The 17,562-nt window shown below is 33.0% G+C and overlaps 1 protein-coding gene across 2 annotated transcripts; it reads left to right on the top strand.

Annotated features, from left to right (window-relative positions):
• Window positions 1–500: 500 nt before the first annotated feature.
• On the top strand, window positions 501–16,446 carry LOC101894649 (uncharacterized protein KIAA0930 homolog). Of its 2 annotated transcripts, XM_011293516.3 has the most exons (9): window positions 501–1,395; window positions 2,322–2,488; window positions 2,554–2,835; window positions 5,119–5,259; window positions 5,325–5,506; window positions 5,564–5,811; window positions 12,399–14,048; window positions 14,172–14,321; window positions 15,757–16,446. In XM_011293516.3, exons 1-9 carry the CDS (start codon window positions 1,281–1,283, stop codon window positions 15,795–15,797), a joined length of 2,976 nt encoding a protein of 991 aa, XP_011291818.1. In that variant the 5' UTR covers window positions 501–1,280; the 3' UTR covers window positions 15,798–16,446. The 2 variants fall into 2 exon arrangements, with proteins under 2 accessions (XP_011291818.1, XP_011291819.1); XM_011293517.3 differs by lacking the exon at window positions 12,399–14,048 and having other exon boundaries at window positions 514–1,395.
• The last annotated feature ends 1,116 nt before the right edge of the window (window positions 16,447–17,562 follow it).

Here is a 17,562-nt window from a genome sequence, read left to right as displayed (position 1 = left end):
AACAACGTTGTTCGATTTTCAATGGAAACATGCTATAAATTTGTTGTAATTTGAATGTTTAATTACTTTAAAATTTCTAATTTATACTTCTTTCTATATACTTTTTGTCGATAAATTAAGAAATGAGTTGAAGATGTAATGTGTTGTTAAAACTTGTGCGTTGCCTTAATGAATCTTTTAATTTACTCACAGTTATTTAAGGCAAATTCATGTATTACACTCCACAATCTGATTGCTCTTAACAGTATTTAGTCATTTTATCACATTTTTCTTCGATGTGTTGTTGTCGCAAATAAAAAATAAAACAATTTAAATTAACGCTCTTAGCATTGCCATTAGCAGCTGTTCACCTAAGTTGAAGTCAATTTTTGTAACCCTTAAAAGTCGTTTATCGATCTGTTGAAACCTAAAAACTCTTTTGTTTGTCAGTTTGTTTTGATTCGCAAAGTTTATCGCTACTTTTGTTTTTCTTCTCCCTATTCTATTTGTATTTAATAATCTGGCATCACTTGTCATAACTTCTGTGCTCCAAAATTCGCAAATATTCATATATTGAGGCCCAATAGTGGCGCTTGTTGATATTTTTTGGCGTGAAATTCATTTTCCCTTTTTTGTTAATTAAAAATAAATAAATAAGTTCACTAAAAAATCCATAAATAATAACTCCCTTAATATCGTCAATTCTTCCAATTGGAAATATTTTTTTTCTGATCAGATTGCATTCAAAAAGCAAGAATTTTGACAACAACAAAAGATGGTGATAAATGCTAAAAGGAAGTGAAGCACAATCAACCCTTAAAAACTTACAGCTATTTACATTTTCTACAAAAAAAGAGGAAGGAAAAGAAACAACGAATAACCCTCACAAAAGTACAACATAATGTAGAGAACTTTTTCATTTGCAAAGAATACACAGGCCAGTCAGTGGCAGCAGAGTCTGGTTAAACAAAGAAAAGTGCAACGAAGTTAACGGATGGGTCTTCATTTTTAACAAATAACAAAAGTTGGTGGAAAATTAATTAAAAAATATTCCTCAAAATGTTTATAAATATATTATAAAAAGCAAAGAAAAACCACAGCAGAGCTAGCAAAAATGTGGTGACCCCATTAAGTTGGAGAAAATTATACAAATTTGCAGCATATCCCAGCTTTTTATTCTCCCACTACTCTTGGGTTCTAAGGTCGACATAAATATTGTACCTTGGAACACCAGCCTGCATTGAATTTCAATTTGGTAGCCTTTTTGAAATAATTTTGCAAAAATCAACGTTTTCAATACCATGTCTTTGGCCAGTGCAGCTGGAGCTTTGCTCCGGCCCCAGACACCCTTACAACAATTGCTGGAAGATATTAATTTTCAAAGGAACAAAGAAATGAGACAATTGCTCAAGGATGGTATGTATGGTTGTTATAACAAAATATTATCTATGATTCATTAATTTATATTTTCTTGCAGAAAAAAATAATTTCAAAGATTTTTTTTCAATTGTTTTACATTATCGATTATTTGCAATTCTTGTTCTTTTTCTATAAATATCCACCCACTTTTTTGCTTCCTTTGAAAATTTCCTTTTCTTATTTCTATTTATGTTCCAATCAACCCTCTTTCAAGGTTTACCCCAAGTGTTTTTACTATCATATTTTGGTTTCTTACTTTCCCATAAATTTTCAAGGGTTGTTACTTTATGCAGCGGCTTTTAATCGTGGTTTTTGTTTTGATTATGATGTATCTCTTGGTTTTTGTTGTTATAAACGAATTCGTAAACTTTCACACGGGCTGGGAAAGGGAGGGTTGTACCTCTTAAAGATTGTTATTTTAAAGTGGCCCTTTCAAGTCTATTTATAAATTGAAAATTTTGCAATAGCTGAGAGTCATGATTCAAGTGATTGTTTATGACTCATTCCAATATGGAGTGAATTAGTTTATAAACAATAGTAATGCAAATCACTGCCAATATGGAATTTCACAATGATGTGAATATGTTTGAATTTAACAGCCGGTTACCAAGGACAGTTCTTGAGGTTACATAGTTAAAAGACTTTTGATTTATTCTACTAAAGTCTTTAAGGTCTGATAATAAAAGACTTAAAAAAATAGAAGATTTTTGGGGGCCGGTTTAGGGTCTTCTATATAAAAAAGGAATGTTAGGGGTTTCTATATAGATGTTCCATAGTTTAATGACTTTAAGGTTCTCCCTTATTAGAAAACAGACTAATTTTAACGCGATTCATAGAAATTTTTTATTTACTTTTTATTAAATTTCTATAAATCAATTTTATTCCAAATTATTCTAATCCATCTTCTCACCTTCCATTTACAGACAGCGGTTTTGTTGTTCTACAAGGTACCACCTATTGGACGGATTTATTTGTACGTCATTTCCTATTCCAATCGGAACCGGTGCACAGTATCGATTCGGATGATCTATTATTTTTTGTACGTAAGAAACATGTAAAGAGCTCTTCCCGACATATGCCAAAATATGAGGTAAGTAAAACGTTTATTTCATTTCAATTTTCCATTTTTTTTAATTATTAACATTTCAATTTCAGACTGAGGTCGATGTTTTCCGTAAGGATTCACGTAAATTACCCATTGGTGATCCCGATGTTGATTGGGAGGAAACGGTCTACCTAAACATGATAATACATCAATTCGATTACACACTCACACTGGCGATTTGTACACGAACATCACCCAAGGAATTGCAAGTACTGCGAAGACATTCTCAACGCGTCTATGCCTCACCGAGCCGTCGAAAAATGGACACAAAAGGCGAGGGTGAAGAAATAACTTATCCTCATATATGTTTTATGGTGGATAATTTCGATGAGGTGAGAAAACGAAAAACGCCGACTCCTGACGTTGTGAATAATCAATACCGGGAGGAGTTTAGTTAGGAAAAAGATTTTCAAAGGCTGAGGAAATATTCATTTATTAGCCTTATTAGACATGGAGTAATCTGCGGCGAAGATGTAGGAAAAATGTTCTTAAAATTAGCCCTTAAAAAAGAAGAGATCAGTTTTTTAAAGATTTAACATGCATCCCTTTCAAAGAGGCAATATTTGTATTCAACTAAAGGCGGAATTCGCAATTGAATTGAAACTAAAGGACTTAAAAATTAATCTTTACAGTTCAAGAAAACAGACCAGGGAAATCCAGAGGAAACAACCTAAATATTTCGAAAATTTACCCAGAAAATCTGAAGGTTAAATCATGACTGCTTTGAAACTGAGATCTTAGCCCAAACATCAGATTTGAGATTCAAACCTTAGATATAGTGGGTTAAGCCAAACCTTAGAAGAGTAATCAAGGGTTAAAACCAATATTCCTGGAGAGAGATAAAAAAATTCAAGTCAAGAGCAAAATATTTAAAGGTCAAAAGTCGAAAAATCAATTTCCGAAGTAATACTCTCTTATGCAGATGTTCTGATTCATTAGGGGCTAAAGTTTCAAATGTCTCTAACTATGGAACTCGATGGAAAAAATTATCTGTGAAGACTAGAAGACTAGAGGCAATTATGTGGCAATAACCGTGAAGGACCGAAATTGGCTAGGATACGATTTTACGAGGCTATGGCATCCAATGCTCATATGATAATAAATTCTAAATTATTTATCTGAGACCTTGATTTCTTGCTGGTTTAGATTTCGGAGTTCATGAATAAATCTGGAAAGACTATACAGCCAACAAATACTGAGAATTTGTAACGAGAAACCTGAACCTAGATTCAATGGATTTGAATCCATTTAAAGGTCTTCCTTAAAAAAAAAAAAACAAAGGCTAAATATCCTTAAAGTCTAAAATATCAATCATTTAATATGACTTATTCTGCCTTTAGAGGCTTAATTGAAATATCTTCTTAATGAGCAAAGTTGAAGTCTAAGAAACAAGGCTTTAAAATAGGTTCCTTAAAATTAAAAAAACAGCATTCGGGACAGCAACACTCATATGATAATAAATCAGGAATTATTTATCAGAGAGCTTGATTTGTTCCTACGTTAGATTTCGGATTCTGAGTTCAGGAAAATATCTCGAAAGACTATACAGCCAACAAATACCGAGAATTTGTAACGAGAAACCTTAACTTAGATTCAATGGAATTAAATCCCTTTAAAGGTCTTCCTTAAAAGCAAAGGTTTTCGACTTTCAAAGAAGACTAAAAACCGTCCTTAAAGGCTAAAATGTCCGTCCTTTAATATGACATATTCTACCTTTAGAGGCTTAACATAAAAATCTGCTGAAAAAGCAAAGGTTCAAGTCTAACAAACAATGCTTTAATAGATCCCTTAAAATGAAAAAAAATCAGCATTCGGGGATTGAATATGTCCTCACCAAAGGTGGTTTAATTAAAGTCTTCAGCGAAAGAGAACGGGGATTAAATCCGCAGACACTGACCACATATTTTTGAAAGATGAAAAAAAAATAGAGAAATAGATAGACTGAAATAGCAGAAGTTTGCTCTCTGTTAATTTGATTCGTTGCTGCTAGACATTTCGGAATAGAGTTTGAAAAGCAGAAGAAATAGTCTTATATTGCCGTCTTTAGAGTCTTCCTTTAAAGATCAGGTTTAAAAGCAAAGATTCTTACAAACAAGACTATACAATAGGCCCCTTAAAATAGAAACAAATATCTTCGGAGACTGAATAAATCCCAAACAAAAAAGAAACAATTAAAGTCTTCAGAGACGAGTACGGGGATTAAATACAAGGACGCTGGGGAAAGATTCTTCAAAACGTGAAGATTTATTCTTTTGAATTGAGTCCTTAAGAATAAGGGTTTTATATTTCATACCCAGTTCTTAGAAGTTTAGAATGTGAAAAGCGGTCCTACAGGACAGAAGAGGACAACAGTTTTATGATCTGAATATTTTGTCACAAGCAGCAGAAGATTATTTTCTACGAATAAAAGAATTTATCCCTGAGAGAAGTTATGTTTTCAAAGGTTACCCTTTTAAAATAAAATTAGAAATATAATAGGAATTCATATGCGTAACGTTTGGTCTTCCGAATATTTGACATTTGGATAATATGAACAATTTTCTTAATCCATATGGACCACCATTTGATATTTGCTACCTTTTAATATCGATTTTTCTCTCCTCTTTCCTTTCCAGGTTTTCAGCGACATCTTGGTACGAGATGGTGAAATGGTCTGCGTGGAACTGGTGGCCAATGATAAAGATGGTGCAGTTCAGGGTGTAATATTTTTGGGTTCCATACGTTATGATGCCTTGAAAAAAGTCTATGATTCAAGGGTAGGAATGGAATTTTAATTATGCCATTAAAAATATTAAACTAACATTTCCCCCTTTTTCTACAGCAATCCAGCCTAAGTTCCAAAGTAGCCCAACGCATGTCCTTTGGCCTATTCAGCAGTGGTGCCGGTGTACAAACACGTTGCGAATTTGTGCGCATGAAGGGGCCGCAGGGAAAGGGTCATGCCGAGATGGCGGTTACAAAGCCCAAAGGTTCGGGTGTGGAGACGCCAACCAGTGAACCAGGGTTAGTTATTTGCTCTCATTATTTTAATTATTTTTAATGGTAATGTGTTTATTTTAGTTTCTGTGCCACCGACATGTGGGACGAATGGGAAGAAGAAAACGACGATTACTGCACATATCGTCATCAGCGACGCCTCAGCGATCCCAGTGCTAATTTAAATAATTTCTCACGTTATGCATGGCGCACAAAGACATCTTCCGAATCGGCTGCTGGTACAGCTGGTTCCAAGGCTCGTTCAGAGAATGAAGGCCTCGATTCGCTGGCCAATGAGGTGTCCGAAATTGAGGCAGGCGATTTAAGAGATGGTAAATATTGCAACCAATTTCTTTTAATATTTTTTTCAAATCTCGATATGCTTTATATATTCTATTTTTATTTTTGTATTACTATTCTTATTGATACTGATATTTTGCACATGTTTTATTTTTTTATATTCAAAAAAATTAAATTTTTTGTAAAATAATAAAAGCTTTTTTCATAAAAATTACTTATTTAAATTATCACCATATACATGCATCACCTTAACATAATTATTATATGATATATAAACATAATTAAGAGGGGTTTTATAAGGGTCTTTTTCCTAGGTAGGCTTCAGCTAAATCCGTTCATAGGAAAATGAAGAGAAACGTGTCAGAGGCTTCAGAAATCTCCATAATAGCGTAGAGAGAAATACTTAATTCAATTATCTGAGGATGAGAATTCATAGGTCGAGGATTGGACCTTTTCAAGATATTTAATTTCGAAGAAATCAAATTCATTGAAGTGTTCAGTGTCTGAAATAAATATGACTTATTATAGCTTTTCCGATTTGGTAAGTTTGGCATTATGACATTTTGGCCGGCAATTCGGTATTTAGATTAGATTTTAATCAGAAAATGTGGAAATATGCGTGATATGAGATATAGCAGAACGAGGTATTCCATTTTCATTCTTCATCTAATACAGATATAAATATTGGTTTGTGCAAAATTTTAAGGAAATCGAACATTTATATCCAATTCTTTGCGAAGTCATAAATTGCGATTTTTCGTGTCCCTTTGTGGGTGAGGTACCAGAAGGTATTTATAACAGATATTAGCAAAAATACTTGGATGTGTGAAATTTAAAGAGATTTGGATACTTGTTCCGATTTCTTTTAGCGTTTTGTTTTTCAAAAATCTTGAACCCTATATGGGGGAGGTACCATAAAGAATGGTCCGATTTTTACCATCTTTATAACAGATCTTGTGTTTATGGAAATATTGAGATGCGCAAATCTGAATGGAATCGGATCTTAATTTCGCGGTAATGGGATGAGTGAAATATGAAGAGAACCGGATGTTTATTTTGGTATTTTCAACCATTTTTGTTATTCAAAATTTTAACTCGGATTTGGTCCGAAGAGACCTAGGGTAAATAATATATACCTCTAGCCATATGGCTGAGGGTATAAAAAACCAATCTGAAGGTGGTAACTATAAATCACCAACCAAAATCTTCACATCAAAATGAAACTGTAAATAGTGTAATTGGTAGCACATTTCAATCAATTCCATTGATGTTTTCAGAGACTGCTATAAATTTGGTTTGTTATAGCTTCTCCCCATTAGGAAAGTTTGGCTAAAAACAACCTAAATATAGGTACTGTATAAATCAGAGGCTCATAGTGCTGTCTTTAAAGGCTAGAAATGCCTCTTCAAATGCAGTTCTTAAAAGTGTAAGGCTACGATTTTAATCAAAACTTCCCTCAAAGGCAGAAGAGAGCGGAGGGAAAAAAGGATATCCTATTTAGATTCGTTTTGAAAAAGTAGGTAAGAGCCTCTTTTATATAAACATAGGGACATGAAATGTATTTATGTATTTTCTTCATTAAAATATAGTTATACTGTCTCCTTGGTAGTTGAGCGTCAATGGTATAAATCTGCAGAAGGTCATATTAAACACCAACATAACTTTTTAACTAGATTGTGAAGGAAGTCCTTTAGGAGGCAATAGAATTAAATTTAAATTTTCTTAGGTCCATATTTTCTCATGGCGGAAGGCCGGTCATTTAATCACCAATCAAAATGGAGCTGTAAAGATTTTAATTCGGAGCACATTTTATACCAAATATAATACACACAATTCTATCACACTATCCCTAGATTTTGCACGCCTTAATCATATTGTAAAATACTTAAATAAGTATCAATAAAATCAATACTACTTAATTACATTCAAAAAAACATCACATTCATCATACAGTTTCACTTTAAATTAAATGTTTTTTTTTTAAATCTTTGTCATACTTCCTAATCTCCATAATCTAAAAAAAATTATGCTTGTATAATTTTTAATTCAATAAAAAAAGTGATTATTTTTTCTTTTCCATTTGCTGTTGCTGCTTTTGTAAAGTTTGTTGTTGTACAATTTTCCCCTTTGATTTTGTAAATTTCTTATATTTGTTTTGTAATTATTTAAACGAAAAAGAAAAACGAAAACTATTTGTTTTTAAATTTATTCCTGTCCTAAAATGGAAAATAACAAACCAACCACACACCAGAAAAAAACAACCAACACAACTTGTATATTTAAAAAAAAAATGAACAAACTTAAGTAAATATTCAAAACCCCGTAGACTTTGATATTTTTTCTCTCTCAACAATTTCGTAATGCAAACTTAAAAAAAAAACTAAAAACTAAAAAACTTAAATTTTTTGTAAATGCAACTAAACCCCCTCAGAAGACAAAACAAAAACCAAAAACATACCTCAAAAAACCAACCAATCTATTCTATAGATTTTTGTGCCGAGAAAGCAGGATTCATCTTTATCTGTATTGAAAAAACAAAAACTAAGTAAAAAAATCTCTAACGAAAAAAAGTAACTAGAGATTGCATATTGTATTGCATATGAACTTCTGTACTACTTCTTGTTTTCTTTTCCTTTTTTTATTTTCATGATTTCCTTTACACCCAATCTACATTTATATATATAAACGAACATTTCTTTCTTTTCGTTTATTTTGAATATTTTCATTTTTTTCTTTAGCTGAAATGCAAATGACTTTTTTAATTTATTCTCCTTCTTTTTTGAATACTTTATTTTGTATATTTCTTTACTTGGTAGTCTAAGTTGTTTTTTTTTTTCGAAAGATATTACAATTATGGAAAGTATATCTTTAAAAGAAAATAACAATATTGTTTATACATACATATATATAAAAAGCTGCTATTATTTGAAAAGTTATGTAAGAATTACAAGTTTTCTTTTCGATGTGTACGTAATTGTTGGTGTGATTTAGAATGCATTCCACCCACCAAAAAGAAAAAAAAACACAGTTTTATACACCGAGACACAAAATCGTTTGCTGTTTTACTATTAGAGCAATGTAAGCTAAAGGAAATTGTGAAACTAAGTCTTATATTCCGGACAAGTACTAATCAATCTCTTAAAGACGTACATTCGATTCAATCCAATCATATTATTTTTGGGTAAATGAACCTGTTTTCAAAACGTTATCTTTCAACATTTCCCCCTTCTTTCTTCAGGTGCAGCACATGCTATATTTATTATTATATCTTCCTCATCATTGCAATGACTGCAGTATTCATTGTTAAACCCTAGTCATACATCTTATGCCACATTAGCCCATACAGAAAGTGTAGGGAAAAAATAAAAAAAAATATTTTTAAAAAATTTTAAAATCCACGTTTCATGAGAATTTGAAAAAATATTAAAAAAACACGTTATTATTTATAAGGTCTTTGAAAAATATTTCTAAAAAATCGCTTTTTTATAGCTCCTCGAAATATTTTCCAAAAATATACGATTTTAAATGTCCTTGAAAAAAATTAAAAAATCTACGTTTATATGTGTCCTTCAAAAATATTTTTTTTGTTGCAAAATTGTCCGGCGTTATCCCATTATTGTTGTTTTTATAAAAACAGCGTTTGTTTATTAGTGCAGAAAGATGGTAATGTTTACCAGGGGGTAAGGCAGGGAATACCTAGGTTTCGGAAAGAGCCACCAATTCTCTCAGTTTCCTTGTTCTTTGTCTTGGATATTCTCCCTAGGAGTTATTTTTTTAAATCAATTTTTAATACATCCTTCAAAATACATTTAAAACATTGACGTTGTTCTTATTGATTCCCTATTTTTATACGCTCCACCACAGTATGGAGGGCATATTAAGTTTGTCATTCCGTTTGGAAGTCTCGGAATATAAACTTTAGAGCCCACAAAGTATATATATTTTTGATCAGCATAAAATTCTATGTAGCGATGTCCGTCTATCCGTCTGTGGAAATCACCCTAGCTTCCGAACGAAATGAAGTCGGTTGACAAAATTTTACTCAAATGTATATTATGTCTGCTGGACTTTTGTATTGAAAATGGGCCATGTAGGTCTGCGTTTTGGTATAGCCCCCATATAACGGTACCTCCCGATATTCGGTATTTGGATGACTTTAGCGACATTATTCACCGGAATTGTTTCAAATTTGGTATATAAAGTTCGTAATGTATACCACATCCTATGACAGAAAATAGTCATGAAAACTACGTTAAGGACGTTTTAGGCACGTCATAGAAAGTTATTTAAAAATGTCCGCTTTAAGGACAAAAACAGGCTTTGGGGATGTTTTTTTAATCCACGCGCTAGGAAGGTTCTTTCTAAAAAATATCTATTCGTAGACAGAACCTTTTAAATTATAGATTATTTTTGAAAAAATCCACATAACAGGCAGGTCGTTTAAAAATAAATATATATGCCACAGGCAGGACCTCTTTACCAAATTCGCATTCAAGACAGTTTAAAAAATCCACATCATTCAGCTTCGATGACTCAAAGGAACGGTCTTTAAAAAAAACAAAAAACATTACAGACAGGTTATTTAAAAAAATCAAAATTAAGGCGGGTCCTTTAAAAACTCACAAAACAAATCCATGCCGAAAATAGGTCCTTTTTAAAAAATACACATTTAATACGTGTCCTTCTTACAAAAAAGTTTATCATTCGGCATTGATGACTTCATGGAGCATTCCATCCCTGATATTCATTACCAGTATTCACAGAATATTCTTCCTTATTGGGCTTTTGAGGTTAAGGCGTGGGAGAGAGAGATTTAATCTCCTCTTCTCATTTTTCAACTATAGAACCCTTCCTTGAGAAATGTTGATTATCGGTTTTGACCTCCAGAGAGTTGCGTTCTTGATGACCCGAAGGCCACATACGTTTCGGGTGGGATTACCATGACAACCATGTTAATTATCAGACAAGGAGATGTTCTCCATCAGTCTTATACCCACATTTTGACGTAACGTTTTCGGTGGTATCAATGGCACTTATCAGAAAAGGGAAGATCTCCATCCAAGATTTGCGACTTAATTTCCATCTTCTTTGTATTGTGTTATTTCGGAAGAACTAAGGTCAGTTATGGCATTTATCATGGAAAGAAATCAGTGACTAAATCTTTATACGTTGATGCGTCCATATATGAACGATGCTCTGTTTGCATACAGTCTTTGCCTTGACTGGAAACACGGAAAATTCTCAAAGCTGGAAGCCTGGCTCAATTGGACATCATTCGGTCAATTTCTTCGATACCAAACGACAAGAACGCGTCTGTTTTTTCACACCTACCCGACTCGTAAGTTGCTTAGTCTTGTAGACAGTATTGAAAAGACTTTGACCCACCTAAGTCTTTGACATACGGTCTTTGACCTGATTTCAAAATCTGAGAATTTATATAGCCAGTCTCATTACACTCCAGGGATATGGGGTCTCAAAGTTGGAAGACTGTCTAATCTATAAAGAACCCAACTTCCCGCGCCACTAATTTTATTCGCAACTACACGGTCCGTAAGTATTGTAGTCCCTATTGAAAAGATCTTTGCTCACCTATCCTAGGCTAATTAGGTCTTTTATCCACCTAAGTCGGTGGCATTGTCTTGGTATGTTAGTAGGCAGGATTCTCAAGTGCAAGAAGGCGGAGGGCGGATATCTTATCTAGGGGTGTCTGAGTCTGCTAGCTTATTTCAGCCATTCTACTTTGGTTTTCTATACGCTTGCACTCAGAGATGAGATTGAAGGATATGCTACAGGAATCGAAAAGAAACACTCGTTACATACATTATGTAAAGGGTTCATTTCGATTCGTTCGGGTGAGTTAAATACTCTCGATTGTAAAATTAATCTCAAATATAAAGTCGAGTGTAGTACCTCACCTCTAACATTGTATTTATATGTGCTGCCCTCATGGAAATGTTGCCAGACCTTTTCCTTTCAACTCCTTTAGCAGCCTCTTTACATTTCAGCCTTTTGGGTCTGGGTGTTAGTAGGGCAGATAGAGAAAAGTAGAGTAAATGATATCTTCCCTGCTGTTATTAAAGAAGAAACTCAGAAATATTTAGAAAAACAATAACAAACCTCTCCCCTCCAATAAGTTTTCAAGTATCCAATGCATGTAATATCCGCCTTCTCGTAAGAAAATCCTCCTAACACTAGAATTTAAATTTAAAATCAAGTATAAAAGTTGTTAGCATCACAAATTTTCCATTCCATTTGCTCCTCTTCCTCCTACCACTCCCTTTTTCTGTCCTTACATTGTTTCGCCCATCATGCTACAAGCTAATTACACTCTTACAACACCAAGCAGAAATCGAACATTTTTCCATACATAAATTGAATATAAATAACATTATTTTGCAAAATATTATTTCACATATTTTTTTTGTAATTATTAGTTGCAATTTATATTTTTTAATATGTTTTTTAAATATTTTTAAATTTATTTATTGTTTATTGAAAATTATTTAATTTAGAAATTTGAAAAAAAAAACTGAAAGATGAATGTGTGCAATATCAAAAAAAAAAAAAAAAATAGTACTGAATAAAACTACAAATGATTCGATATAAAATATCTTTGTAGATGAACGTCCTGCTTTCTCGGCATCTGAGGCAAAACTCCATACAAATCCGAATTGTGAAGAATTTCAAAAACAAAATAAAGAATTAGAACAGAATAGAGAGACAACAACAACGACGACGACAACGGAAACAACTAAGGCTGATACAGAACCAAACGAATCAGAACCATTGTTAAAATCAAAGGTGTCCTCCGAAGGCCCGGAAGACAATGTTGGTGGGGGTAGTGGTGTCATGGCTCTAAGTATTATTTCACCGCCCAACAATGATCCCATACAAGATGCTGTCGAAGCTGTGGATATTACCCTACCCTCGCCAGGCTCCAACAATGGCAAGACCACCGGATGTGGTGGCAATTGTTTCAAATCGGGCAAGAAATGTAAAAAACGTTGGGGAAATTCCGATAAAAATACACCCCAAATGTCGCAGGTCTATTGTCCAACCTGTGATGATGCCAATGAAACTCCAGCCTGTTTGAATAAAATGCCCGACAAGAAATTCAAGGCCAAACCCAAAACCATATTGAGTGTGGAAAGTGAATTGGTGGTCACCAAGAGGGGCAGCTTGAAATTTACCGAACGCAAGCCAACTGTGACCAATGTCACGCGTTCGTCATCGCTATCGGCTGCAGATCGCAAAATTAAAAAACCAGAAATTACAACAAGCAATAAAAAAGACAAAAACAAAAGCAAAGACAAGGAGAAGGAAAAAGAAAAGGAATCACCCAAGGAACGCAACAAAGAAAAGGTCTCCAAAACAAGCAGTCTCCTCTCCAAGGTCTCACCCAAAAAGCTAAGAGCAAATCGTTCATCCACATCATCATCCACCAGCTTATCATCAAATGACAAAACAAAGATCCCCACACCATCTTCGCAAACGAAGAAAAAGGAACCCGTCTCGAATGGCAATAAGGGGGAGCCCAACAAACCCAGTGATCTCAAAACAGATGCCGCCACAGATTCTTGCCAGGAATATGAAATTGCCGATGATGCTATTTCATTAAATGGCGGTGATATCTCCCAGATCTCCGATGGTGGTGGCAAAATAATTATTCTAACCGAAACCGATTCTTTGATTACAGTACGTGGCAAAGAAGAATTGCCCGTGGTTGAAGAACCCTCACCTCTATCCAACTCGCCCCAGCCAATAAACACGGCAACGGACAGTGGTGATGCAAAACCGTATAAATTTGAAAAATGTGTTCGTGTACCTGTAACCACAGACAGCCATCCATTACAAGCCACCCAGCAGGTGGACGAGTCCGATAGCCAGCAATCGCTGGCGGCGGATGAACAAAAAGACCAGGAAATCAATGTGAATATTATCGATCAGTCATTGGATAATAATTCATCCAACTCATCGAGTACTCTACACAATGACAGCCCCTCCAAACGTCCCTCCTCGTTAAATGATTGCAATGGTAATTTGAATTCAGCCTCAGCATCGTGCAACACCTCGCCGTTATCGCCACCCATGTTAAATAGTGCCAATATTGTCGATATGGGACAAATGTCGGCCACCTTGCCGCGCACCAAACGTACCGCTGCGATGCAAGCGTTCTACAATCGTGCCCTAACACTTGTGCCCAAGCGGCGTACACCAGATGGCACCAACATCTATTACTGGTGTGATTTGTCCAAAAAGGCTTTACAAGGTGAAAGAAATCAGATTAAATTTGGTATTTTTAAGGGACAGATTATAAAATTTTATTTTTTTAAATTTGTTTTTTATTATTAGATTCTCTTATTAATTTGGTTTTATATTCTTTTGTTTTCAGAACTCGACGATGGTGCTTATAATCCCCTGTGGGCCAGTCGTGGCTTTGCACAATCTTTCCACTTTTGGAAGGAAAATCGCCGCCAACAATCCACTCCATTAAATGCATTCCTCACATATGTTACACTGCCCTGGTGGAGCATTGCTAAAGGTGAGATTTTTTGGATAAAAATGAAACTTTTATTATTTTCAACTGAAATTTAGAAAAAACAAGTAAAAAAGCTGTAAGTTCACACGGACCGAACTTTGAATACCCTCCACCATTTGGAACGAATCTAGCAATTTTCAAAAAAATAAAATCCGTTAAAAATTCTTTTAAAATTTTAAAAATACCGAATGTAATGTTATATTGGGGCGAGACGTGGACCTGCTCAGACAATTTTTTGTCATACGCTGTAGTATCCATTACGAACTTCAAAAACCGAATTTGAAAGAATTCCGGTGAATAATGTCGCTTAAATTACTTCATTTCGTTCGGAAGCTAGAGATATTTCCACAGACGGACGGACATCGCTAAATCGATCAAGAATATATATACTTTGTGGGGTCTAAAGTGTATATTTCGAGGTGTTACAAACGGAATAACAAACTAAATATACCCTCCATACTATAGTGGAGGGTATAAAAATGAAGGAGAAAGATGTTTGGAAAATTGATTCAGAGCAACATCCAAACACGTGGAAACCAAAAATACCCAAGCCCTTTAATTAAGCAGCAAAGTGTAGAAGGAGCTCACCAATGAAATACGACCATAGCCCAAAAGCACTCCTTGAGTCAGGTTTTCAAGCTACCTACTTTCTCAGAAAAGTGCAAAAAATTTAGGCTCAAACCGGCAACCTTTACCCCAATACAAACTAGAAGAAACCGGGAAATCTCGATCCCGGCAAAAGACTTAACTGAACCTAAAACATATCAGCAAATATCGTTCACTGTGGATCGAAGTTGTCCATATGTCGTTTTCGCAGCAGATGCATTTGTCAACCGATTTTGCTGTAATTTGGCAGTTATTCGACAATTTCCAATATAAATCTCCATATAATGATACCTCTGAATCTAGTATATTTTAATCGATTCAGCAATAAACTCTAACCTAGAATTGCCTTTTAAATCTTAAATCTGTAGAATTTATCTTTGTAATACTTCCATGTAGCTTTCCTAGAGTCCAGATCTAGAAAACATCCAATATAGATCCATAATTTGGTGTAAGACCCATATAATGTCACCTATGTTCTTTTAAAATTCTCAGCCTAGATTTTTAACCGAATGTTCGGTAATATGAAACTTTCCAGTTTTCTCAGTGGACAAGAGCTCCTCCAACATAATGAGCCGCTGTGACTGTAATTTGAAATTTGAAAATCACAATGGGTAGAGTATTGTTTTAGCCAAAAAAAAAATATATATACGGCGAGAAATTTATATGTCACGAAATAACCTTTTAGACCTGTTCTAGTATAATATAATCGTAGCTCTCTTAAAATAATATAATCGTAATTTGTATAAAAAGTCACCCCATTTTATCTTCTTTAAAAATTTTCCATTTTTACTTCTTTTAAATAATATTTTTTCTTAATTCATTTCTCTTGCAGATCTATTGGATCACCGTGAAACGCCTATATTAACCTTTTAGTATTAAATGATTTTTTCAGTTCTCATTAACTTTTTAATTAAAAAAATTTAAGAAAATATATTTTCTTTAAAAAATCTCCGAATGGAAGGAAAAATGCCAAAATCTGCTATAGTCATGCTTGGTTGCAGCTTAGGCAATATTTTATTATGATTCCAGGAAATATTTACCAAGTCTTTTTTATTTGAAAGTATCCTTATTTTTATATTATAATTACATATTTTTAAGTATTAAAATGAAAATTTTTCATTAACATATATTTGTATTTTTAATATATAAATCTCTTTTCAAATGGTGCGTCTGAGGAATATCTATTTTAATTGTGTATTATTTTATTTGTTCTCATTTTTTTGCTTTATATTTTAAATATATAATTAATGTTTTGGTATATTTTATAAACATTTTTTTCTTTTTTTTTTCTTTGTTTAAGTTCAAGTTTATACACAATTGTTTATCTATATCAAGTATATATTTTTTATTATCACAAAGGCTTGTGTAGTGTCTATTATTGTAACATTTATTATATATATTTTATTTTAAAATTAATTTTTAATTAATTAATATAAAGGCTGTAATCTAGCTCGTGTTCAAATTTATATTTATATTGTGGTTTTTAATATATTTTTTTTCGAACGCTGTCTCTGCGGATTTTGTATTTTATTCTCATGTTTTTTCTCACTTTTTTGTTTCATATTTTAAATATACAAATTAGCAGTTTTATATATTCTAATAAACTTTTTTCTTTTATTTTTTCTATCAATTTTCTTCTTTGTTTTAAACGTGTCTGAATTTATTATAAAAAGTTGGTGGAAATGTTTATTATTGTAAAATTATAAAATAAAAGTACAAGGTGGCGTAAAAGTAATCCTCCTAACAGAATATACTATAATAATTACACGATTGGCCCTTAATGTCTTAATTACAGCCAAAAAAAACATCAGAATGTCTGCCAAAGGTCTTCTATGAGGAGAAGACCTCAAGAGGTCTTTTCCTCATAGAAGACCAAGAGGTCTTCTTCTCATAGAAAACCAAGAGGTCTTCTTCTCATAGAAGACCAAATGGTCTTCTTCTCATAGAAGATACCAAAAGGTCTTTTCACCTAGACGCGAAAGTAAACTTCCGTTGTTTTTTGGCTGTAATTAAGACATTAGGGGCCATTCGTAAAATGCATAGCATTTTCTGATAGGAGGATTACTTTTGCGCCTTGTGTATGAAAAAAATATTATCACCACTTATTTTTTCATATACTTTTGCTTTATATCTAATTTTAATTTGTAAAGATAAATAAAAATTTGTATTATTTAATTATCTACACATTTTTTAATAATTTTGTTTCTTTTTATTTTTCTATGTTATTACATTTTAATTTCATATTGTGATTTTTGTTTTTCATTTAAGAAAAAAGTGATATTTTCTACAAAAAAGATTATTATAAATAAATTACTTTTTTATAATTATTATTTATTGTACTTAATATTAAAACTCTTAAGTTATTATTATTAATAAAGGAAATATTCTTAATTTCACAATTATAACTATGATTCCTAAATAAAAGATATTTAGCATGCATACAATATTCTATTATTATTATTAAACACTAAGTCAAACAAAATGTATAATCATCATTACAGCTTTTTTAAGCAAAAACAAAGAATCAAACACTTGATAGTCTTACATTCGAATAACGGAACTCAAATAGAAGCCAAATTCATTGAAAAAAGGAAAACCCCGAAAACAAAAAGACCCAACATTTTTGATAGAATATTTA

Source organism: Musca domestica, unplaced genomic scaffold (assembly GCF_030504385.1).
Source record: "Musca domestica strain aabys unplaced genomic scaffold, Musca_domestica.polishedcontigs.V.1.1 37, whole genome shotgun sequence".
Classification (NCBI taxonomy): Eukaryota; Metazoa; Arthropoda; class Insecta; order Diptera; family Muscidae; genus Musca; species Musca domestica.
This window is presented reverse-complemented; position numbering and strand designations above follow the sequence as displayed.